The following is a 27,133-nucleotide window of genomic DNA, read 5'->3' on the forward strand; positions in this document are numbered from 1 at the left end:
GCAGAAATTCATAAAATAAATATATATATATATATATATATATATATATATATATACACACACACACACACACACACACACACACACACAGACATTGTAGCATGGTGTTTACAAGTTGTAAAGCCAGGTTGATTTGTTCACACCCTAGGTCTGCCACTTATTAATAGGGTAACTGTGGCCAAGTTACTTAATCTATCTGTAATTCTGCTTCTTGTCTATAAAATGAGAATAATAGTAACAGCTACAAAGATGATCATGAGGAATAAGTTAAAACATACAGTGTGTACTCTATATATGTAATAATTCTGAAGTCATCGGTGTTCTCTTCCTATTTCCTATTTTCTTCTCCTTTCTATATTTTCCCCAAGCAGAAGTAAGGGTTTTGCCTTTTCCTCTGGCTATAGATTTGTTTTCCCTGTCCACTGGGGAAGACAATAGACATGAGTGGTTAATTTTGTCTTGTTTTATATTTCATGCCAGATACCATTTTTTGAATACATTTTAAAATGTTAATGAAGACAGAACAGAATTTGAGGAATTGTCATATAAACTGTAATTAAAACCTACTTATAATGATTTACACAGCTGGTTGCTTTAATGAAGAACTTATTTTAGTGTTTTGACAAAGTCAGTTTCATTGTTTAAGAAATAGTTTAAGGTAAGTTGTATATAGACTAGTAAAGAGTACTGTATCAAGTAGTTGAGTATTCTAAAATGTCATGTATTCAAGCAAGGAAAGGGTCAAAAGAATAATTAAAAATGCAAAATTATTGATTCATTCTGCATGTCAGATACTGGTACTAACGATATAAAAATAATCCATGGTCTCAGCCCTCAGATGGCTGATGAATGTCTAACAATATATAAGGAATTTTTGAATAACTTGTGCCATAGAATATATTTTACTATGAAATATATAGATACTGATTAACTACAAAAGTCCTGTAAATATCATTTACAGTTTTGCAAACAAGTGGACTACAGTTTGATATATTTTGTTATAGGAACCTCCTGCCTTGAGCCAGTCTGGCCTTGAGCTTATAGGTTTCTTTCTTGCCATTTTCATAAAGTCTTCCCTTCTACTCTGTAGAGTTTAAGAGGTAAAGGAAGCAATAAGAAGTACTGCTATTCTGGGACCAGCAGTTGGTGTAATGGCTGTGTCGCTGGACTCCCATGTAGTCGGCCACAGTTTGAGTCCCAGACCCGGTGGTTTAAACTCACAGTGGGCGCGTGTGCGTATGTGCCCAAGATCCCAAGAGGACAATGGAGGAGAAGTGATTGCGGCGTGGCCATCCCCACTGGGAAGTGATTTCTCACTTTCTGTCTCTCTGTCTTTCTGACCAGTGCACACACCCTATAGCAAAAACTTCTCCAAAAAAAAAAAAAAAAGAAGTACCACTATTCTGAGGCTAGGTCTAATAGAAAAAGACTAGTTAGTTGTGTTGAGCTAGTTATACTGATGGTTTCTTGGGGAAATCACTAGGTTGTCTTATAGATATTACGATAAGAAAAAGAACTGGGACGTGATTATGCTCATCCTTTGCCTTTAAGGAATAGAGATTTTTAAATGTTTATAGCAACCATAGTTGTGACTCTAAGGCTAGCAATTTCTTTTGTTGTCATTGCCAAGAGGGCATGTCCACTCAGCAGAGACAGACAGGGAAAGGGAGAGAAAGCACCCCCCAAATGGGATGTGGTCACGCCACAATCCCTTCTCATTTCTCTATCCTGGTGGAATTTTGAGCATGCACATACTTGTGTCTGCTGTGTTTTTTTCAAACTGCCAGGGCCTGGACCTGCACTGTGGAACTGCACTGCCATGTGACATTGGTTCCTTAACCACTAGGGAAGGGCGCCGGCCCCAACACTACAGATTTCTAAAATAAAAAGTTATATGAAGCAATTCTTTTTTTTTTTTTTTTTTGAGAGAGGTTTTTGCTATAGGGTGCATGTGCTCTCCAGAAAGTGAGAATTCACTCCCCCAGGGGGGCATGGCCATGCTGCAATCCCTTCTCCTCCATTCTCCTCTTGGGATCTTGGGCATGCACGCACACACAGCCGGTGTGAGTTTAAGCCACTGGGTCTGGGATTCAAACCGCGGTCGACTACATGGGAATCCAGCGGCATAGCCATTACGCCAACTGCTGGACCCTACATAAAACAATTCTTATGTGTACAGAATGCTCTGAGCAGCTCAGATTTCTTAAATAATGTATATGATTAATAGATGCAAGGAGCATAGAATCATTGCGTAGTTGTATAGTTCTAAGTAGATTTTAAGAAACAAAAATTTTAGATTTTTTGTTGTTGTTCTTTTGTTTCTGTAGGCCAAAGCTGAAAAAGAGCTAAGATGCTTCAGAGAGAACAAAGAGTTTTTAAGGTTGTATCTAAGGGCAAGAACAGTTAAGAAGGATGAGGCAGTCTGAGGATATTCTTTTTTGTTTATTTATTTAAAGAGATTTTTGCTATAGAGTGCGTGCAGTAGCTGGAGAGACAGAAAGCGAGAAATCAACCCCCAGGAGGATGGCCAGAATCCCTTCTCTTCCATTTTTCTCTTGGGACTTTGGGCACGTACTCATGCCTAGTGTGAGTTTTTGGCCACTAGTTCTAGGACTCGAACCGCAGTAGACTGCATGGGAGTCCAGTGACATAACCATTATGCCATCCGCTGCCCCCCCCCTCAGGATATTCTTAATGTTAACCAGACCTGCACCATTTTTAATTTGCTTCTGTTATCTTCAATAGCAGAACTACTTTTCCAACAGTAAGACAACCTGAAACAAGGGAAAGTAAACCAAAGGATGAGGATATAGTTAGAGTATCATTCATTTTAAAGGAATTTTAAGTTTTCAAGGCTCATTGAATTGCCTCCCAGGAGTTGAAGAGATTCAGATATAATTTGAGAGTTATTGTCAATCTTTTTTCTTTCTTTCTTTCTTTCTTTCTTTCTTTCTTTCTTTCTTTCTTTCTTTCTTTCTTTCTTTCATTTCTCTCTTTCTCTCTCTCTCTCTCTCTCTCTCTCTCTCTCTCTCTCTCTTTCTTTCTTTCTCTTTCTCTCTTTTTTTCTTTTTGCAAAATCATGGACAATGTGAGTAGTATTAGAAGACTAGAATGAGACACAAATGTTCCAGTTTCAAAACAGAGTAAAATAGATTATGAAAACTCAATCTCACTTCCCTAACTTAAACTGCACAATTTGAAGTATTACAAGATAAATAGATGGGGGACCGGCAGGTGGTGTGGTGGTTAAGGGCACTGGACTCCCACATGGCCAACCATGGTTCAAGTGCTGGATCCGGCAGCTTGCCTTCTCACTTTCTCTCTCTCTCTCTTGCTCTCTCTCTGTCCCTCTCTGATCAAATTAAAATAAATACTTTATAAAAATAAAGTTAAATAAAATAATTTTTTAAAAAGATAAATAGATGATAGGTCGATCTATAGAGTTTAGAAGTGAATGGGATGATTGCTGTGAATCAGTATGAATTTACAAGAACAAGATATGTCAAACTGACCTCATTTCTTTCTTTTTTTCAATTTTATAATTCCTACTGGATTAGAGAATAGTAAAGACATGCTGTATCTTGACATTAGCAAGTGGTTGACAAAGTGCCTTACACTATCCTTGTGGAAAAGATGGTGAAATGTTGGTAATTAGATTGCTTTACAGCTGCTTGCATGACCACATCTATGCCGCACGCCACAGGGCTTATTCAGTAATATCCAGTTTCTCTGTTTTTGATTCCTCAAAGGAAACCAATGGTGAATGTTAATTTGCATATATCCAGAAAGTTGGCTTTTTAGTTATGAATTCTTTTGACTAAGGATTTGCACTTTGAAACTTGAGTGCCTGGATTTATTCATGTTTGAGATTTGGATGATAGATTTTTTTTTTTTTTACCACCCAAACTGAATTTGTAAGATATATAGATCTGTGTTTAAATTTCATAAATCACCTTACTTCAAAATCATTTAGAAGCCAAGGAATATTTTAACACTTAAAGCAAAGTCTGGCTAGAAAAGAATGCCAACATTATGAAGACTCATTTCTTCTATTTGTTTAATAACAGTTACATTAACCCCAGGTAGATGTTTTCCATACCCTTGAAATGTCAAGTTTCTGTGAACTATCCCTGAACAAAAAGCAGAAGATCTTATTCAATTTGATAATATAGATAGACTGAGCAGTGTCTTTTTTGAGTTAATGTTTCTCTTGGCCTTCTGGTAATCCATAGTTGGCTGCCTATTCAGGATATTCATGCCTTTTAATATATATATATATATATATATATATGTGTGTGTGTGTGTGTTGCCACGATTGTGGGATGGCCATGCTACAATCCCTTATCCTCCTGGGTTTTTGGGCACACATGCACACAAGCCTGGCATGAGTTTCAAGCTGCTGGGTCTGGGACTCGAACTGTGTTCAGCTACATGGGAGTCCAACGCCTTAACTAGTGCATTACCTGCTGTCCCGTTTTATTATTTTTAGTCTTAGACAATGGCAACCCATATAGTTTATTCAATTTTTATTAAGTTTTCATAAATGTTATTTCATTGATGCTTGTAGTAATATTTTGTCTCTGATCTCAAAAAAGTGTGATGACTTATTTGAGTAATTGATATTTTAAGTAAAATACTAAACTTAAAAGTGTCCCTCACCCTTTTCATTTCTTTTCTTTTTTTAGACTTTTTTTTACTTTTATCCAAACTCATCCTTTTCTGAAAAATGTAAAAGTGTACACTTTGATGGGATTCTTATTTCTTTTTCCATGAGTGAGAAAGAGAGAAAAAAAGGGGCAGACAGCACTATCAACAAGGTTGTGATTCCACAGTCCCCCCCAACTTCAGCCAGCCCCAGATCACAGGATCTCCAGACGTGAATCCTGAACCTTCCGTGCAAGTCAGCTTTACAGGGTATCATGTTTTACCACTGCACCACCATCTGCCCCCTGATGGAATGTTCATAAAGAAAAACTAAGAAATAACAAAGCTGTTGATCAATAATAACAATATAAACAAAAGCTTGAAAGATAATGTGAAAAGATATCAGGAAGGCTTAAGGAGCTTAATTTTAGGAAATCATAATAGTACGTGTTAAGGAGAAGCTTCTAATTTTCCAAACATTTTGTTACAAATTTTTTTTCAATTAACAAAATAATATATAGTAATAAATAAATAATAAAATACTTATATTTGTGAGAGGAATGTAAGTATAGTCCTATGAAGCACAATATGCAAATGATCTTATGCAGGTACTTTGCCTCGCTAAAATGAGTAATAATCCATGTAACTCTAGCAGTATTTACTGCCTTTTAAAACTGAAATTTAAAGCATACTCATGATAGCCAAAGTAAGTTCCACAAGTTGAATTTATATTGAGGTAGTTAAAAATACATGCTCAATTTAGAACTGTTAAAAAAGGTATTGAGGGACCAGCAGATGGCGTAATGGTTATGTCACTGGACTCCCACATGGCTAACCATGATTCGTGTCTCCGACCCAGTGGCTTGAAACTCATGTGGGGCATGTGCGTGTGCACACCTAAGATCCTGAGTGAATGGAGGAGAAGTGGTTGCAGTGTGACCATCCTCCCTGAGTGGTGATTTCTCGTTTTCTGTCTCTGTGTCTCTCTCTCCAGCAAGTGCACATGTCCTGTTTCAAAAATCTCTCTCTCAAAAAAAAAAGTATTGAGCCAGCCCTTCAGCCTACTGGTTAGGGAGTCAGAGCCCACATGGATGACTGTGGTTTGAATTCTAACCCTTGCAGCTTGAGAAACATGCTGGCACATGCGTGTGTATGTGAGTGTATACCAAATCCCAAGATGGAGAAATGGAGACGGTATGCCCCATTATGGGGTACTTTTTCTCTCTTTAACAATTAAAAAAAAATTTAACCAAGACCTGGGATCTAAATTTTACCTCACGGGGTAAGAAAAAATTATAGTTTGGCATTAGAACACCTTTCACAAGTTTTACCTATGCCCCACTCATAATTAACCAGCTGTATCCTGTGGGAGTATGTGTACCTGAAGTGCATGTACCGAAGAGGGGACTCTGAAAAGCTCATGTAAAATGGAATTAATATTTTGATGAATTAAATATGAAATTCATATATAGTTTTTTTCACAGTACATATTTTTCATGAACTTTTTGAAGAGCCTGGCATATACATACTAACATATATAAACCAAGTCTTACCATTCTACTCTTCAAAGATGCTGCTTGAAATGGCTTATTCTCTAGTTTTGGAGAAACAGTCTTAACACTTTTCATTTATCTTATCTCTATTGGTGTGCTTCATCTGGGTTATTCATATATTTTGTAACAATCCATTAGCAGTAAGCAGAAATGTTATCTTAAAGGACTAGTAGATGATCAAATTTAAATTGTAACATAAACCTTTCACAAGTTTTACCTATGCCCCACTCATAATTAACCAGCTGTATCCTGTGGGAGTATGTGTACCTGAAGTGCATGTACCGAAGAGGGGACTCTGAAAAGCTCATGTAAAATGGAATTAATATTTTGATGAATTAAATATGAAATTCATATATAGTTTTTTTCACAGTACATATTTTTCATGAACTTTTTGAAGAGCCTGGCATATACATACTAACATATATAAACCAAGTCTTACCATTCTACTCTTCAAAGATGCTGCTTGAAATGGCTTATTCTCTAGTTTTGGAGAAACAGTCTTAACACTTTTCATTTATCTTATCTCTATTGGTGTGCTTCATCTGGGTTATTCATATATTTTGTAACAATCCATTAGCAGTAAGCAGAAATGTTATCTTAAAGGACTAGTAGATGATCAAATTTAAATTGTAACATAAAAATAAAGCAGATCTAAAAAACATTCTTCTTCCATGAGCTATATTGTTCCATGACCAAAAACTGATTGGTTCCAAGCACACAGCTCTTGTTCCGAGATGATGCGTAGTAACGTGTAGCTCCATTGAAACTGTTGGGAAATGGGGCAGAGGGTGGCATAGCAGTGAAACACAGTGGTCTATGAGGTCGGCTTACGTGGGAAAGTTCCAGGCTCCCATCTAGAGACCTCCCTCTGAGTATGCCTGCACACATGTGCCCGTGATCTGGGCATGGATTGTGGCTTCAAGACTCTGTTGGTGGTGCCGTCTCTCTGTCTCTATGTGTCTGTCTCTTGCTCCTGGAGGAAACAAACAAACAAACAAAAAGTTATAAGCAAACAAACAAGCAAAATAATGGAAAATCAATAAATTCACTCAGCCCTATGAATTAGGTCTATTTTACTGGCTTGACAAAGGTGAATTTCTTGATGTGAGACAAAAGTTTCTACAGTGGCCAATGAGGCTCTCTCACAAAAGCTTCAAGAGAATGGCAGCACTGGCTGCTTCTGCAGTTCTTCACTGAGAGTTGGCATAAAAGGAGAACTAGAACACAGTAGAAATCTACCATGATACATAATGGTGTGGGGATTAAAGAGTTTGCTGAATCTAAAAGGAATAGGCCAAAGGGCACATGCCAGTAAAGCTAGTTGGAATATGTGTAGGCTCCCACACATCAGATCCCTGTGTCCAGCAAAGGTTCATGCTAATTATTTTGATATTTAAAAAAAGAGAGAGACCAGCAGTTGGCGTAATGGCTACATCACTGGACTCGCCTGTAGTTGACTGTGGTTCGAGTCCTGGACCTGGTGGCTTAAACTCATGTCAGGTCTGTGTGCATGCGTGCCCAAGATCCCAAGAGGAGAAGGGAGGAGAAGGGATTGCGGCATGGCAATACCCACCCCCGGGGGGCGGGGTGATTTCCCGCTTTCTGTCTGTCTCTCTCTGTCTTTGTGGCAAGCACACATGCCCTATAACAAAAACCTCTCAAAAAAAAAAAGAAAAAAAAAAAAAAAGAAACCAGGAAATTTTTAAGCACCAATAACACAAATACTGGGAAGTACTAATAGCGTAAATTAAATTTCCAAGCAGTTGGGCAATTTCAAGTTCTGCTACAATGATGGAATCACAGTTTTAAAGTGAACTTCCTTCTCATATTTTAAGCATTATTCTTTTGTATAGAGTACAGGCCATGCAAATTAAGTGATTTCAATAAGTATTTTAAATGTTAATTATTTTATAAATATAAAAGTAGCTGATAGTAACAATCAAAACATGCACTAAGTGGAGCTGCTTGTCCAGGAATAGTTCTTGCCTTTTTCCTTGACTGTTGGGATACTTAAATACAATTTATTTTATTGACTTACAGAAATTAAGCAAAAAATGAAATATAGCCACAGGACACTATTTTAATAATAAGTTTGGACTTGTCAAGTTGTAATAAAAAAAAGGTATAGTGAAGGATGTTGCAAATTAACATTAAAAAATACAGCCATCTAAATGATAAAACAGTAACACATTTTACAGTCCTAATCATCTGAAGTTGACCTTAGTTCCCGGGAAATGTAAAAAGTAGCATAAACTGTTTAGCTTTTACCTTTCCAGCAGCTCCAGTTCCAAGGATGTAAAGCCGTGCATGTTTGTCTAAGACCCACTGCGTATTGCCTTTAGTCACAAATTGGGTTTTATCCTATGTGCAATCAGCAAGGCTTTATGTATACTTCTTATAGATTCAGGAAACAGTCTGGTGTAATATGCAGCCACCAATAACAGACAAGGTAGCACTTGCCACTACCTGGAGGATGCTATCTGCTGTTGTTTTGGTGGTAACAAGTTCACTCGGGGCTCCTTCCAGCATCAGTCATGTGTGTCGGCAGGTAAACTAGTACTGATGATAAACTCACTTTGAGACTTAATTTGGAATTAATACTTTTTTCCCAAGACATTTTGTTTCTTCTTTCTGGATCTGCTGAATCATAGAATACTATAAACAACTTATCTTTTGCCTAAAAATGCTCATAAAGTATCTTCTCATATTATATGCTTGTTCTTCTGGGACATCTTTCTTTATCTGTATGATCCTTCTGAATATGACTTTTTAGATATTTTTTTGTAGAGAAATTCTGTCTCGGATAGTGATTTTTACTTTTTTTTTCCTGCTTTTTATTGTCTTTCCCTTCACAAACTGTTATAAAATCATAAATTGTATGAATAATCCCTCGTAGGATAAAAAGTAACCCAAGTTGACTTTGTTCTTTGTGTTTTAGTACTGCAAGGCCTTGTTGAGCAGCAAATGTCCGACTAGCCTAAAGGACTTTTGTTTGTCCTATTTTATACCTTGTTCCCTCTGGAAAAATCACAAGCTACATAGGAGTTCCTATATTCATGTGGCTCTGAAGCTTGTTTCTCATTTCTTTCTCATTATATGTGGCACTTCACTTTACATAGATTCCTCCATGCTGAGAAAAATAACACCCATACAGTGGAAGCCATTTTAACTTATCTTTCAGCACACAGCACTCGTGCCCAAGAGCATTCTGCCTGACAGCCAAAATATTCACAGTTCTCCTGCCAACTCTGCTTTAATGATTTGCCAAATAGATTTTTTTCTTTATTATTATTATTTTTTAAATCTCCATATAACAATATGTATATCTACCTGTTTATTATAAAGGATATTTTAAAGGATACAAATCAAGGCCTGAGGGAGGGGGCTCAGAGCTTCTGTGCCTTCCCTAGGTGTGTCACTCTCCAGGAACCTGCTAGAGAGCGTGCTCAGCTCTCCAGAAGCTACCTCTGGCCCTTTCCTTTGTCACTGTTTGTCTCGGCATTAAATCCAGAATCTGAGCAGAGGTCAAGAGCAAAGACGGACAACTCCAGTCCTAATAATGCTAGGTGTTATTCTTTAAATTTAGCTCTTTTTGCTTTAATTGGCCTGAGGTCTTAAGATCACATATGCCCTTAAAATAAGAATTGAGCTGCTTTAGTGCCATTTCCTCTTAAGAGGCCCATCATGCTATAATTGATTTGTGATTTATAATCACAGCTGGCTTTGTCCTTTAATTATATCTAATTTAATAGCTGTTATTTTTATAGATTAAAATCCAGTCTGGTTCTTAGTACTTTACAGTTATCGCTGTGAGTTTACTTTACTATACCTTGTAGTAAAGTTTAGTTGCTTTTTTTAAAAAATTAATTTATTTAACTTTATTATTATTAGTAGTAGTGTTATTAATTTGACTGGAGAGAGAGAGAGAGACAAAGGGAGAGAGAAAAGGAAAGCAAGAAAGCAAGCCGGCAGGTCTGAGACTCATACCATGGTCAGCCATGTGGGAGTTCAGCGCCTTTAACCACCAGGCCACCTACTGGGTCCAGTTGCTTTTTTTTTTTAAAAAGAAAGAAAATACTGAGTTAAGAAATGTGTGGATTCAGGACCAGCAGATGGTGTGGTAGTTAAGGTAGTGAACTCTCACATGTCCTGCTGTGGTCTGAGTCAGAGACCTGGTGAAAATCACTCTGGGCATGTGTGCATGTGTGCCCAAAATCCCAGGAGGAGAATGGAGGAAAAGAGATTGCCACATGGCTATTCCCTCTGGGAGATGATTTCTTACTCTCCCTTTTCCTATCTCTCTCTCTTTCTCCAGCTAATGCAAGCACCCCATGACAAAAACCTTTAAAAAAACGAAGTGTTGATTCAGATGATCTTTTTTAATTATGCAGATATTGTCCTATATCCAAATTAAAATTTCCCTAATATTGGATTCAGGGTTTTAGAATTGGAGTCCATATTATGTTACTTCAAATAATTTTTGTTTTAGAGATTTTTGCTATAGGGCGCATGCGCTTGCCAGAAAGACAGAGAGAGAGACAGAGAGACAGAAAGCGAGAAATCAGCCCCTAGGGAGGATGGCAATCCCTTCTCTTCCATTCTCCTCTGGGGATCTTGAGCACACACGCACACGCAAGTTTAAGCCACTGGGTCCAAGACTCGAACTGCGGTCAACTACATGGGAGTCCAGTGACATAGCCATTATGCCAACTGCTGGTCCCTCAAATAATTTTTATTTTAGTTTTTGCATTAGAACTCATGCACTTGCCATGGATGGAGAGAGAGAGAGAGAGAGAGGAGAAGATGAGAAAGCATTCTCTAGGGTGAAGCACGATTGTGCAATCCCTTCTCCTTCGTTTTCCTCTCCAGATTTTGGCCACACACATGCACCCAGTGTGATTTTTTAAACTGCATGGTCCAGGACTTGAACCATGCAATCCACCATATAGGATCTGGCCTCCTCAACCTACATGCTATCTGCTGACCCCAAAACTTTGGTATAATATTTATAGAGTGTTCATGCAATCTCTTACCTAATTTTTTTAAAACTTAGCGAACTATTATTGGGTATATTTTTGTCATCTAAATTAAACTTGGGTTAGTGGCGTTGCTAAATGCCTGACAGAAGAAACACCTGGGATTCAGGATTTGTTTTCATCCCTGTAAATATCTTTTCAAGTTTATTTTCTTTAAACACAAAGTTCCCCCATTTCTTTAGCATCTATTTCTGACAAGGCAAAAGTGGGACTGTTCTAGTTGGTGTTTATTAGCTTAGGGAGTGAATGTTATCTCTGAACTTTACAAGCATTCTGATTTCCTGCTTACATTAACACACTCTCTTAGGTTGTGTTTATTTTATACATGTGAGAAAAGAGCAAAAGAGGGAATTAGAAATGTAGAATTAAGGAGTAATAGCTAAGAGAATAAGCTGTAGTAACCTTTTGGTCCCTCTAACCCTGTCCTAAGTATGTTGTTCAAGTAAAACAAAGAATGTACTTTTAATTAACTAGCCTTTTCTTTTCTTTTTTCTTTTTTTTTTAGAGAGAGAGATTTTTGCTATACAGTGCTTGTGCTTGCCAGAGAGACAGAGAGAGACAGAGAGACAGAAAGTGAGAAATCCCCCCCAAGAAGGGATGGCTGCGCCATAATCTCGCCTCCTCTTGGGATTTTGGGCACACATGTACAAGTGTCCAGTATGAGTTTCAAGCCACTGGGTCTGGGACTTAAACCGTACTTGACTACGTGGGAGTCCAGTGACGTAACCATTGTGCAATCTGCTAGCCCCACTAGTCATTTCTTTTAAGAATTATTTGTTTAATTTGATGAATGAATTTATTTATTTGTTAAATTTGCTATAGAGCATGTGTACTCACCAGAGAGATAAGGTGGTGGTGGTTGGGGGTGGTTAATGAGAAAGCATGCCATTAGGTCCAGGACTCTACATGGTCGGCCATGTGAGAGTCCAGCACCTTAACCACCATGCCATCTGCTGGTCCCCAACTAATCATTACTTATTTAATAAGATAATCTATTTTGTCTTAGCATTGATGTCTTCTAATTATCTGAAGTTTGTCTAATTAGCAGTTTTTGGAGTGCTTTGATTTACATTTTCAGTCCAATTGTGCTATCAGATTTCTGCATTTCCCTATTTTTCTGCTTAATATTTTGTGGAGCATCCGCTTATATTTCTCCATTTTTCTTCTATTTTCCCCTCAAATGATAGAGTCTTACTCTTAGTCACATTGTATCTCTAAGTCAAGCAAGTGAACAGAAAAAAAAGCCTGATCAATTCAGTAATGAGCACAAAGCTCTGAGCTAGGGCCCAGTTTGGCCTTTCTGAAGATCTGAAAAATGGCCTGTTGGGTGAAGCATAGTTTAAGACAGGAAGAGTAAGTAAGTTAGGATCAGAGATGGCCCTTTACAAAGGGCCTTTTAGGCCCAATATAAGACTTTGAATTTTTTTCCAAGTGTAACAGAATCATTGGGGGTGCTAAGCAGAGTGGTAATAATCTGATTTGTACTTTAAATATCCTGTGGCTGCTGTGTAAGTTGCAGGGATGGGGGCAGGAGGAAAGCAAGAATGGCTGCAGGAAGGTGGGGGAGAGACTGTTGCAGCATTTCAGATAAGAAATGATTGTGGTTTGGGTTAGCATGGTGTTAATTAAAATAGAAGTAGAATATGTTTGGGGATAGGGTTTAAAAAGTTACTTAACAGATTGGATCAGAGGAATAGAAATAAAGAGTAATCAAGGAGGACTTCTAGATTTGAGGACTGTTCTGTACATTGATGGTGCACTTGTTTTCTCAGACAAGGAAAACTGGGGTCGGGGGGAACATCAGAGGAGGATAGATTTAAGGGTTCTGTTTTGGTTTTCCAAAATTTGAGGTGCTTATTTGACTTTCAGTATATCTTCAAATATGTCTGAATTAATTTGAGAGCCAACCAGTGGTGACTGGATTCCACATGGCCGAGTATGTGTTTCGAATCCCAGACCCGGCCGCTTGAGAAACTTGCTAAGTGTGTAGTATGTGTGCCAAAATCCTGGAAGGAAGGAGTGATGGAGGAGGAGGAACTGTGGTGTGATCATTCCCCACTGGGGGTGGAGTGGGGACATGCTTCCCACTCCCCACCCCCAGCAAATTAAAAAACAAAAGAATTTGGTTAGTGTGGAATGTGGTAGAGATAGGTGGGGATGGATACATTAATATGAATTTGGAAGAGGGTACAGAATTTGGAAGTTCTGAGTATATAAATGATATTTAAAGTCATGGGACCAGAGGAAATTGCCTTGGATATTTGTCACTATCTCTGACTTATACCTTTTCCCTCCTGTACCATGCAAAAATATATCCATATTGTATTATTATAGTTCCTATGCTATTTTGAATAAGTTTATCTTTTTAGTAAATTATTTTATTTTTTCCCTGTTTATAGTTAAATGGTCTGAATATTCAATCACTAGCTTCTACATTTAATTGTATATCTAACAATTATGCATTTTGTTTTGTGTGTGTGTTTTGTAGGCAAAGTCATTAATAAAGATTTGCGACATTACCTGAGTCTTCAGTTTCAGAAAGGCTCCATTGACCACAAACTGCAGCAAGTGATCAGAGATAATCTCTACCTGAGGACCATTCCATGTAAGTATGTGGTGTGATTTTACAAATGAGGCAAAAATATCTTTGCTTATTTCAGTATTTAGAAATAATTTGATAGATTTTTCTCCTACAAAATTTTGAACACTAAAGTGGGGACAAGAATGAAGCAAAAATAGAGTAAGAATAAAATTTTTCAGAGACATTAAGGAATTTTGTTTTTAAAAATAGAAAAAGTGGAAGATTCTCTATTACGACTTTTTAAAAAGTGATGACTAAAATTTAAGAAAATATGCTTACTTGTCACTAGATTTTATTGCAATAAAGAAACACCTAAAGCCTATGCAATAAGAGCAGCTTTTAGTTCTCAATGTCTTATATACTGAGAACAAATATTTTACTAGAAAATTACTAGTTTTTAGGTCTGCTCCTTACCTAGCGGGGAGAGGAGGAAGAAAAAGAAGCATGCATCGGTGCCTTTTTGTCAATCCATTTTGAATTTTTATCTAGATGTTTGTGGATTTATTCACATCTTAATCGTTTTCAAAGGACCTGGTTATTGTAATTATAGGGTTTTTTTGCTTTTTAAACACATAACAAGAAATCATATATGCTTAAGTTTGGGTTTTAGTTTGAGGGGGAAAAAAGCAGTAAACAATAAAAGGGCCTGTAAAGGCATTCTGCTTTGTTTTTCTTTTCAATATGTTTAACTTCTTATGAATAGTAGTTTCATATGGTTCCAGAATTCTCCTTTTTCTTGTTTAATGTTACACAATGTCTAGTCTATCACCAAACCTTCCTAGTTGAACTCTTAAAATATCTATTCTTTGTTCTTTTTAGCTCTTCACCCTTTTCTTGCTTGGACAATTTTTCTTCATATTCTGTTTTTTTGTTTGTTTGTTTGGTTGGTTTTTAGGTTTTTGCCATAGGGTGTGTGTGCTTGCCGGAAACGCAGAGAGGGAAAGTGAAAAATCAGTCAGGGGTGGGTGAATGGTCACGTTGTAATCTCTTCTCCTCTATTCTCCTCTTGGGATTTTAGCCACATGCACACACGTGTGCCTGGCATGATTTTTAAGCCCCTGAGTCTGGGACTTAGACTGAGGTTGACCATGTGGGAGCCTAGCACCCTGCCACCGTGCCACCTGCTGTCCTCATGTCCCTTTATTTTTAAACACTGTGAACACCATTATGTGGTGGTAGAGAGCACAGAAAAACATTTAAAAATCTTGATTCTAGCATCTTACTGGCTGCTTTACTTAGTCAAGTTTCTTAATGTTCCTGGACCTCAAAATCTCCATAGATAAAATAAAAATAAAAAGACTCACCTCGAAGTTGTTATTAGAATTAGAGTGAGAGCATGTGTGTAAACCACCAGAGCCACTTGGAGGCGCTAAAGCAGCGTTTCGCTCCTTCCCCTTGTAGCTGAGTCTCCTGCTTGTCTTGTCACCTTAGTCCAGTCCGTATTTAAAATAAACACCTGGTTCTTGTCCGTCTATAGTTTATCCTTCAAAGACTCCATTGACTGTAAGATAAAGTTCAGACTTACTAGCATAGTTTAAAATTTTTGTTTTGTTTTGTTTTGTTTTAAGGTTTTTGCCATAAGGCTCATATGTTCGCCGGAGAGAAGAGAGAGAGAGAGAGAGAAAGGAAAAGTGAGAACTCACCCCCCAGTGGGATGGCATTACCGTATTCTCTCCAGATTTTGGGGATGCACATACACATCCCCGTGGGGGTTTCAAAGCCCCTGGGTGCAAGACTCAAACCATAGTCAGCCCTGTGGGAATCCAGCCGCCTTAACCACCATGCCATCTCCTGACCCTAATTATTTTGTATTTAAATCAGATTATTTATGATTTCCTCCAGTAAATGTTTCCTGTTACAATTTTATTCTATTAGGGAATTGCAATTCCTGCCTCCTCCTTCTTTCTTTTTTTCTTTTTCTTTTTTTTTTAGATAGAGATTTTTGCTGTAAAGTGCATACACTCGCTGGAGAGACAGAGAGACAGAAAGCAGGAAATCATTTTCCAGGATGGAGGGCCACGCTGCAATCCCTTCTTCACTATTCTCTTCTTCAGATTTTGGGGACACATGCAAATGTGCCCAGACTTTATATACATATATAAAGTCTTTTTTTGGTTGGACTTATGGCCTGGTGGTTAAGAGATCCAGCTCTAACATGGCTGACCATGTGGTTTGAATCCCAGACCCAAAAGCTTGAAAGACGTACTAAGGACATATGCATTATGTGCCCAAAATCCTGACAGGTTGGAGAAATGGAGGAGAAAGGATTGTGATATAAGCATGTCCCATAGAGGGTACTTTCTCCCTTCCCCTCTCTTTTCTCCTTGCTTCTCTGACTCTCTATGGAAAGTGTACACACCCTCTGACAAATTAAAACAAACAAACCCAACTTTTTCTATGCTGTAGATTCATTTGTGTTTTCTTTTTTTTTTGGAGAGGGTTTCGCTAAAGGGCACGTGTGCTCGCCAGACAGAAAGAGACATAGAGACAGAAAGCGAGAAATCACCCCCCAGGAGGGATGGTCACGCCACAATCCCTTCTCTTCCATTCTCCTCTTGGGATCTTGAGCACGCACGCACACGCGCCCGGCGTGAGTATTAAGCCACTGGGTCCGGGACGCGAACCGCGGTCGACTGTTTTTTTTTTTTTTTTTCTTAAGAAAGTTTGTATCTTTATTCCAATGGTAATCTTTATACCTTTATCTAATACTCTCTGTTCCTTCTCTCTCCTTTATGTTCCTTAATATTATGAATAATATTAAAATTATTAGTCATTTCTTCTTCTTTCTCTTTTTGCTATTATCGAATTGGAAGTAATATTTTTTTACTCCCAACAAATGCAAGGCAATCAGTAAGTTTTTTTCTACTTTGCATATGCTTTCCTCCTTTTTTTTTTTAAATTTTATTTCTTCTTATTATTATTTTCGTTTGCTCTAGGGCATGTGTACTTACCAAGAGAGACAGAGAGAGAGAGAGAGAGAGAAAGTGAGAAAGCAAGCTGCCAGGTCTGGGATTTGAACCATACTCAGGCATGTGGTAGTTCAGTGCTTTAACCATCATGCCACTTTCCTGGCCCCACTTTCCTCATTCTTACCCTGTGTTTTTGATATTTGAGCTGTATGTATATCAGCAAAACAATCAACCATTACATTACATTCTCTCCCCTTTTTAATCTCCATTTATTCTTTATTCTTTGGGTAAATACAGTTAATCTGACCACCAGCCCTTATGTTGTTTCTTCAGTAATTGTGGTTGTGTAAAGCTTATTCTCTTCTGGATTTCCCAGGAAAGGCTCACAGGATTATCTTAGCAGTTTGTGACTTTTATACTTTGATGTTTGTTTGGATGAACATGAAATTTTGGGCCTGTATTTCCTTTCTTTAACTATCTTAGACTCTAGCATAAAGTATTGCTCTCAGAATATATAATAACCATCTGATTTTTATTCCTTTTTTAAGTGACTTGGTATTTTGCCTGCATGGGGTATCCCAAGAAAAGATTGTTAGTTTCATAGTTGTAGAAGTCTGTCTTCCCTTGCAAACACAAGGTAGGAAAAATACGTACCTGTACTTTTTTTTTAAAGAATTATTTATTTTATTTATTTACTACTTTTAATTTGTCATAGGGCACATGTGCTCACCAGAGAGACGGAGAGAGAGAGAAAGTAAGAAAGTAAGCCAGCAGGTCTGGGACTTGAACTTTGGTCTGCCATGTGGGAGTCCAGCGCCTTAACCACTACGCCACATTCTGGCCCTGTATATGTACTTTCTAAGATCTGTCTTAACTGTCCAATGTCACTTTCACTTGGATCTTTTTTTTTAATTTACTTTTATTGTCTCAATTTTGCAGTTTCTCCTCAGTGAGAGGTTTTGTCTTAGAAAGGAGCAACCGTTTATTTAGTTTTAGTTCGTAGAGTCCAAGCAGCTATAGTGCTTTCAGACCTTAGCAGGACCTTAACTTACCAATTGAAATGTTCTAATATTTCTCTAGGAACCTAGAAGCAATGACATATCAGTAGCAGTTAACTCACTGAATGGTCACATCTGGTCTCTAATATAATTCCTTACCAAGAGATTCCAGATCTCCTTAGAGAAAATTCTGATTTCAGGGAAGAATTCTGATTCTGGGGCAAGGAAAGTATAAAATGAGCTCAGAACATCTAATTGTACTAGAGAGCATATAAATGTTTAAAAATTATAAGGGCATATCAGAAGAACACAGAAACCACCTAGAAGAGGTGTTCACTGAAAAAAATCTGAGACAATATGGGCAAGAAAATACAAAAAAAGGGACCAACAGTTGGTGTAATGGCTATGTTGCTGGACTCTCATGTAGTCAACCACAGTTCAAGTCCCGGACCTGGTGGCTTAAACTCATGCTGGGCGTGTGTGCGTGTGTGCCCAAGATCCCGAGAGGAGAATGGAGGAGAAGGGATTGAGCTGTGACCATCCGCCCTGGGGGATGATTTCTCACTTTCTATCTCTCTGTCTCTTTCTGTCTTTCTGGCGAGCACACATGCCCTATAGCAAAAATCTCTCAAAAAAAAAAAAAAAAAAATAGGAAGAGAATATACAAAAAAAGAGATACTTCTGCTGCTTTCAGGTGTTGGACTATGGATAGAATAGGATGATTGTCCCTGAGAGAAGAGGAAAAGTGGAGTCCTAGGATTTCCTACAGACACTTTCTGGACCACAGCACAAGAAGGAAGAGCCAAGGCAAGATATAGTGGGCCCTGAGTAAAGGGGACAGAAATCTGAGATTAAGAAGTTTGAAGTATCTGGAATTTTCATGACAGAGTGTCAGAGAGGAAGAAGATATGAAGATATGAAGGAAAGACTCAAGGAGTCTATAAGGGTTCCTCTTTGAGTCTGTTGCTAAATACTAAGCTGAGAGTATATAGGACTAGATTCCACAAGGTCAGGCAAAGAACTGTCTGGGAGCTGTGTGTTAACAATTTCCAGAGTTTGTACAGGGCCAGAGACATTAGGGTTCTAACTATTGAGGGTTGGAGAAACTCCTTAAGGAGTCACACTTTACTAGTAGAGCTAAAGTAGCTATCAGTTAAGTTCATCTAGGTCACTTTTACAAAGCCTAATTAAGGAGGCCCAAAGGATTATGCAGATATGCTAGCAAAATGGCAACACTGAATAACAATATTGATGATGTCTACCATCTAATGCAAAATTAGTAGACATGCTAAAAAGCCAGAAAATGTAACCTATAATTAAAAAAAAAAAAGTCAGTTTATAGAAACAAAAGTAAAACTGACACAAACATTACCATACCAGAATTTTGGAGTTACTATAAATATGTTCAGAAATGTAAAAGACAGTATGAACATAATGAAGAGAAAATGGAATGTATTTTTAAAAAATTAGAACTTTAAAAATTCATCGGATGGGCTTAACAGCGGGTTAGAAACTATAGAAGAAAAGGTCAGAAAAACTCAAACACATAGCAGTACAAAGTAATTAAACTGAAGCTCAAAGAGAAAAAAAGGGAACTTTCTTTTTTGAGTAACCAAAAGAAGGGAATGGAGGGGGAAAAGAATATATCTACTTCTGCCTTGAAGGATTGTTACTAGTACTAGATTCACCCTCTGTTGTCAACAGCTAGAAATTTAACAAGATTTATGTACTAGCTGTTTTCAGACTTTGAAATATAGGCAGAACAGAACTAATATCTGTTCATATTGACCTGTGGCACAGCACAGTATCAAGCGGAAGTGGGGAAAGCAAAAAAAATACTTAACAAAATAGTGATGAAAGCTATAAGCCCATAGATCTAAGAAGCTCAATATGCACCAGGCAGAAGAAACATAAAGTAATCACACTAAAGCATGCCCTAATCTAGTTACTAAAAACCAGTGATAAAAGAGAAAATGCAAAATGTAGATAGAGGGAAAGAAGATACATTACTTGTAGGAGAACAAAGAGAAACTGCAGACTTACCAGCAGAAACAGTACAAGCCAGTGTGCATTAAATAATATCTTTAGTATGCTGAAAGGTTAAAAAAGGAAAAAAAGCTAACCTGGATTCTGTATACAATAAAGATATACTTCAGGACTGGCCATATAGTTTAGTAGTTAAGGGAGCCAAATCCCATATGGCTGACGGCAGTTCGAATCCTAGCCTCAGTGATTTGATAAACCTGCTAGGCGCATGTGTGTGCATATCCAAAATCCTGATCAGGAGGAGGAATGGGGAAAAAGAGATACGGTATGACCATGTCCCCTTGAGGTGCGCCTTCTTTCTCTCTCTCTTTCTCACAAGTACATGTACCGTCTGGAAACAGAAATATATATCCTGTAAGTATGAAAGATAAAGAATTTCTGAGGAAAAATAGTGGGGAAATTTTCAGCAGCAGAAATGCCAAAAGAAATATCAAAATATTAAAGGAAATTCTTTAGATAAAAGGGAAATACTATAAAAAAATCAGAAATAGTAAAGAAAATTCTTTAGATAGTAGAACTGAAAAGAAAATAGGTAACTTTATCATTATAGTTAAAGGTTTCAATAGGCTTTTTATTAAGTAATTTTAAAATTAGCCAAAAAATCAGTCAGGCAATAGAAAATAACAGCACTTTCAACCACCCTGACCTAATTGCTTCTATTGGAACAGGCCAACCAATAACAATAGAATGCACTTCTTTCCTAGTGCACAGGGAACATGTACAAATATAGCATGTATTCTAAACCATAAAATAGAACTTAATAAATTTAAAAGGATTTAAACTATACAAAATACATTATCTACTCAGAATTAAATTAAAAATCATTTACAGAAAGATGTCTAAAAAACCTCCAAATATTTGGAAATTAAGTAGCACACTTCTAAATAACCTGTGCATCAGAGAATAAATTATAAGAAAAGTTAGAAAATTTCACACATATCAACATACTATACTCCAGCAAACATAATATATCAAAATTTATAGGATGTCCCTAGAACAGTGCTTAGATGGAAGCATATAGTATTGAATACTTATGTTAGAAAAACTTTTTTTAAAATCTCCAATCAATGATCTAAACTTCTACCTTAAGAATTTTTTTTTGAGGGGGGGGGGATTTTTGCTATAGGGCATGTGCATTTGCCAGAAAGAGAGACAGAGAGACAGAAAGTGAGAAATCACTCCTCAGGGGGGATGACCACACCACAGTCCCTTCTCCTCCATTCTCTTCTTGGGATCTTGGGCATTCACGCACATGCGCCTGGCATGAGTTTAAGACACCGGGTCTGGGACTTGAACCGCAGTCTACTACATGGGAGTCCAGCGACATAGCCATTATGCCAACTACTGGTCTCACCTTAATAATTTTTTTAAAAAAGAACATGGCGATCCCAAATTAAGTGGGTGGAAGAAAATAATAAAGATAAGGGCAGAAATCAGCAGAAAATAGAAAAAATTAGGCTGGCCCAGGTTAAGGGAGCTGAATCCTACATGGCTGCTTGCAGTTGAAAACCTAGCCCCCATGACTTGAAAAATTTACTGGGTGTGTTTGTGTGCCTAGAGTTCCAACAGGAGGGGAAAACAGAGAAGGAATTACAGCATGACTATACCCCATTGGGGGTGCTTTCTTCCCCTCTCTCTCTCTCCCTCTCTTCTTTTCTCTCTCTCTCTCTCTCTCTCTCTCTCTCTCTGTGTGTGTGTGTGTGTGTGTGTGTGTGTGTCTCATTCTGATAAGCACATGTGCCCTTTGGCAATTAAAAAAAAATTTAGGAAACCCAAAGATGGTTCTTTCAGATCAATAAAATTAATGAACTTCTAGCCAGACTGACTATTCAGGAAAAAAAGAAAACGCAAATTATCTCAGGAATGAGAGAGATGGCATAGGTAAAAATCTGACAGGTATTATGTGGATAATAGGAAATATTTTGAACAACTACATGTCAATAAAATCAACAGATCAGATAAAATGGACATTTTCCTTAGAAGATAAAAACCACCCTTGTTCACTGAAAAGGAATTATCTGACCTGACTAACCCTCTGTCTACTAAAGAAATTTGATTTGTAGTTGTAACTTTTCCATAAAGAAAACCTCAGGCTCAGATTGAATTGACAAATTGTTCTGAACATTTACGAAAGAAATAATGGCAATTCTACACAAAATTTTCTAGAAAATAGGGGCAGCACTTATTCTGTGATCTGAGCATTATTCTGATTTTAAAACCAGACAAAAACATTAAAAAATAGTATTAGACAAGTCTTATAAACATAGATCTAAAAATCTTTGACAATACTCTAGTAAATCAATGTGTAATAATAAAATGATACATTATGAACAAGTCGGGTTTGTTCCAGGAATGCAAGGTTGGTATAACATTTGAAAACTAATGTTAACAGTCAAGAAAAAAAAGTTACTGTCTTCCTAATAAATGTAGAAAATTAATTTGATCAAGTTCAACTTCCATTTGTGATAGAATCTCTTAGAAAAATAGTCTGCCAATTATTACTAATTGTCTCTTGGCTTCAAATCCTTTCTTTTTTGCTTGCTTGTAGTAATTTTAACATTTTTCTTCTGCCCACTGGCACAGTGGCTAGGCTTTGTCAGTAGGGGGCGCAGGAAGGATACTGGAGAAAGAAGAGGCTTCTTTTCCTGGTTCCAGCATCTTATTCTTTTTGTTTGTGCTTTGCAGAAACACCCAGAATAAGTTTCAGCAGTACCCTAGCAGTCAGCTTCCCAACAGCAAGTTAAGCAATGCTCTTGTAGGTTCTACCAGTGTTCCCCTGACTTCCTTCCAGTTTCTTAGTGAGTTTTGTGGAAAAACCAGCTGACTTCCCAGATCTCGGCAATGTCCCCTACAAGCAGTTTTCTAGTAGTTTTCTAGCAAGGCCAACCAGTGTCTTAGCTGGTTAATTCCCTGTAAATAGTAATTCTGTATATTAAACCTTACCTGTTCAAATGACCATCCAGTTTCTCTGTCCTGTCTGGATCCTGCCTAGAACAAAATAAGGACTAGTCATGGTCCCAGGACACAGACCTCCCAAGAAGAGATTTTGAGATGGGTATTTATTTGTTTTGTTCTTGAAAGCAATGTCAGTTTACTTTCAATGAGACATAGGATGTTCATAATTTCTAACAAATAGTGACATCACAATTTAATCACAACATCTCCTATGGCTGGCTGTGAGGAAATGCCGAAAGAATTGAGTACCTTGAGAGCCCAAATTACTGCTGCACTTCACTGTTAGGGCAGAATGATGGTTATGACACTGTGGGATGGATTCTTCTGAGTATGCCTAATGCTTATAGAGAGAAAATGGCAAGATAAAATCAAGTTATTCATTGTTACTTTTTAAAAGAATCACTTATTTTTTTAATTGGATGATAGAGAGAGGGAAAGTAAGAAAGCAAGCCATCAGGTCTGGGACTTGAACTGCGATTGACCATGTGGGAGTCCAGCACCTTAACCACCATGCTACTTACCAACCCCATGGTTCTTCATTATTATGAACTAATTTAGTAAGACTAACATTTTTAAATGGTCTCTACATGATACAAACATTTGATCACTGAAAAACTTAAAAGAAGGACACGTTAATACAAAATAAATGCTAAATAAAAATCATTTAAAATTTTGAATGATAACAACATCCATATTTAGTATTTAAATTTTTCTCCCTAAGATAAAATCTTAGAGCACACAAGATGCAGGAAGCATCAGTTGCATGATTCGATGGTCTTGTTCTTTGGTGACAAATAGCCTAGACATAGAAAACATTTTTTTCTTTTTGTGTAGACAGCCACCAGATCGTTAATGAATGTATATAAAAGTATCATCACATTGGGCATCAGATGTGTATTGCTTCCTGTAATCTTACTTCTTTCTCTCTCTTTCTTTCTTTTTTAAATTGCCATAGAGCATGTGCACTTTCCACAGAAAAACATAGAGTGGGGTTGAGGAGAACCTTTTTTTTTTAAGTGAAGAAAATATTACGTCTGGTTCTCCTGATTTTGTCTTTGCTATTGACATCTATATTGCTTTTACTTCAGATTTTAGATCCATTTCTGATTTCATGTTGGGGTCTTAAACAATAATATTCACTTCTTCTCTTTGCATTTCTTCTGTTAAAGAATGTACAAAGCACTAAGCTTGCAGCAAATACTCAAACAGTAGAAAATGCCAGAGAATATTATTGGATAGTATTCAAATAACCTCACATTCAAATATCACAGCAAGGTTAACAGCATTACACAGAGTCATGTGTTGAAACTGCCAATTTAAGGACTTATTTAGCCTCTAAAACTTGTTATTTCTTGGAACACCACTCATAGGGTTTATAGAAAGTATAATATGCGTATAATCCTATTAATGTTGTGTTTGTAAAAAAAAAAAAAAAAAAAGACCCACCATTAGCAGATGGGGTCATGAGTACATGGAACAGCTGCAAGTCAGACTAAGTAGATTGCGACTGCTGCTTTCACACGGCCTGTCCGGGTTCCTGGAAATGCATTCCTTAGCATGGAGTCTCCTTTGCAGTGTTTCCTGCTCTCACAATCTGTATCACTTGATTCCTTTAACCATGAATGTCTCTGTGTGAGATTGTTATGTTTTAATTCTCAGAGAATTATAATACTTTTAAAAATTATTTTTCCTAACTGATCTTTTGTGGGATTTAGAAAAAGTGTATTATCTGAGCAATTCCAGAAATGAATTTCTATATGGAAACACTAATATATGTCGAGTCTCCATAAAGTTCATGAAAGCACTGCCTCTGTAGTGTCATGGCTGAGCGAGCCAGTTCCCACATGGTCGACTGGGATGACTATTGAACATAGATTGTCTTAGGGAGTGCTTGCCACAGTGATCTGATTGGAATGGGTCGAGAGAATGAGAAGGGACAAATTGGAGACCATAACTGGGAGAGGCAGAGGGGATATAGAGAGAAAGCCTTCCATGAAATACAGAGTATGAGGAGAATGTAGAAATAAATCTTCTGGAATACTGAGGGAAATGAAATAGGAAAGAGAAGGTAACTTTTTATGTGTATGGGTTTATATGGTTTGTGGGGGGGGAGTAAGTAAAATTTTATCATACTTTGTAGTGTATTAAATTGAAGCTTTTTTATTGCATTTAATCTCAGTATATTTTTACAATGTACAAAAAGCTATTTTCTAAATCTTAGAAACATTACCTTGGAATCATACATAATATTAGTATCTATTAATGGAAAAAATCATAAACATCTTTCTCAAAACCACTTTGCAGAAAGAGAATGCAGCCTAAATAGGTTAAGTGCTTGCTCCAAGCTGTTCTAGTAATAATAATCCCAGACTAAAACAGAGTTCTTCCTAACCCTTGGGTCTGTGCTCTTTTTATAGTATTATTTATAATATGGTTTGCTCTTAAATTGGGTTTTATATAGTCATTGTATTTTCTAATAGACTTTAATTTGAATACATCTCAATTAGCCTTTGAGGCATAGCAGACCACCCTGTAAGTTAGTGGTTTGAAACAACCATCATATGTTACTTCTCATGATTTCGGGAGTTGCCCGGTCTCACCTGGGGCTGCTGGTGTGGCTACAGTCACTGGCAGCTCAGCTGGGACTGGAGCTAAGATGGCCTCACTGATGCGTCTGGTCCTTGGTGCTGTTTGTTGGCTAGGGCTCTCTCATCATTCAGCAGACTGGCCTGGACTTGTGTGCATCGTGGTGGGAGCATTCCATTCCAGGAGAGTGAAGCTGGAAGTGTGGACTCCTACACTGGCACATTATATCCTCCACTTTAAATTAATCAGAGCAAGTCAAATTCAGTCTAGCTAGAAGAGGTAAGGCAATAGGTCTGACCTCTTAACTCTGGAGGAGGTATACCATATTATGGGTATTTTTTCCCACCTAACACAAATAATTACAGATTATATTTTAATCATTAAATGTACCCCCTAAAGTTAATTTTTTATGTAACATGAGCTAAAAGGTGTTGATTTAGGAAATCTAACAATGCAGCTTTGTTCCATGTATGAAAAGGACAAAAAAATTGAAAATGAGAAAATGTGTTTTGCTAAGAAGAAAAAGTAGGTTACTTTTTTCTAGATTTTTTTGTATCTGTGATATAAAACAAATAAAGAAACTTCAAGTTTTAGAAGAACTTGGAGGGGACAGCATGTGGCATGGCGGTTAAAGTGCTGGACTCCCACATGGCTGACAGTGGTTCAAGTCTCAGACCTGGTGGATTGCTTTCACTTTCCCTCTCTCTCGCTGACTCTCTCTGGTGAGCACACATGCCCTATAGCAAACTAAAATAATAATAATAATAATAATAAATAATCCTTTAAAAAAAACTGGGTAAAGAATGTGTGGGGGGATTCAGTATATACTTTGCTGCATAAATACTGACTAAATCACTATTTTCTCAGTGCCATTACTGTGTTATCATCACCTTTGTGGATTTTTTCACATGATACAGAATATAATAGAATGTGATGCAATTTAAAAGTAGGAGTAATTAAGAGTTCCCTGTAAATTAATTTAAAATAATCATAGTAGCAAACTACCAGGCACTGTGCTCATCCCATTTGTGTAAAATATCACTTAATTAAGGGACCAGCAGATGGCATGGTGGTTATGTTACTGGACTTCTGCATGGCCAACTGCAGCTCGAGTGCCAGGCTGATGGCTCGAAAATCATGCCAGGCCCGTGCCTGTGTGTGTCCAAGATCCCAGAGGAGAAGAGATTGCAGTCTGTCCATCTCCCCCAGGGGTGATTTCTCACTTTCCCTTTCACTGTCTCTGTCTCTTTCTCCCCAGCAAGCAGGATTTTGCCCTAAGGCAAAAACCTCTAATTCGTATATTGAGTATCTACTGTGATCTTTGTACCGTGCTAAGACTGGAGCTATTCCTCTGAACCAAGTAAACATGGTTTCTGCATATTGTCATACCCTAGAAGATATGAGGGAAGGTTCTCTAAAGAAACTTTGTAAGCTTGGACCTGAAGGATGAGTAGGAGTTAACTGAGGTAAGAGTGAGAAAGGGAGTACCAGTCCTCCAGAAAAAGGGTAAGACTCTTGGAGGTAAGAAAGCAGAAGGAACATAGAACGACTTGAAAAGAATCATCTATTACTGGCCCACACATGATGGCACAGCAGTAGCACCATGCTTTGCAGTGCCTAAGTCAGAGAAGAGATCAGTGTTCAGTTCCTTAGTGGAACTGTGCATGCTGGGTGTGCGTGCACAGGCCCAGAATCCTGGCTGACTAGGAAAGGCTGCAGTGGGGCAGGATGCGGATCGTGATCTGAGACCTCGCTAAGGGTGCTCGTCTCTTTCTCTCCGTCTGTCTATTCCTCTCTCTCTGTCTTTCTCTCATGAAAAAAGGGA

At 37.6% G+C, this 27,133-nt stretch overlaps 1 protein-coding gene across 6 annotated transcripts in view; it reads left to right on the forward strand.

The window, feature by feature from the left end:
• MAGI3 (membrane associated guanylate kinase, WW and PDZ domain containing 3) overlaps positions 1–27,133 on the forward strand; it is a 302,211-nt gene that overhangs the window by 142,042 nt on the left and 133,036 nt on the right. For all 6 annotated transcript variants that reach the window (XM_014588240.2, XM_014588239.2, XM_006149615.3 and 3 more), the window contains exon 2: positions 13,722–13,838. In XM_014588240.2, coding sequence (XP_014443726.1) covers positions 13,722–13,838 — 117 coding nt within the window. The remainder of the gene's footprint in view (positions 1–13,721; positions 13,839–27,133) is intronic.

The sequence above is a fragment of the Tupaia chinensis genome, unplaced genomic scaffold, assembly GCF_000334495.1.
Source record: "Tupaia chinensis unplaced genomic scaffold, TupChi_1.0 Scaffold000270_2, whole genome shotgun sequence".
Classification (NCBI taxonomy): Eukaryota; Metazoa; Chordata; class Mammalia; order Scandentia; family Tupaiidae; genus Tupaia; species Tupaia belangeri.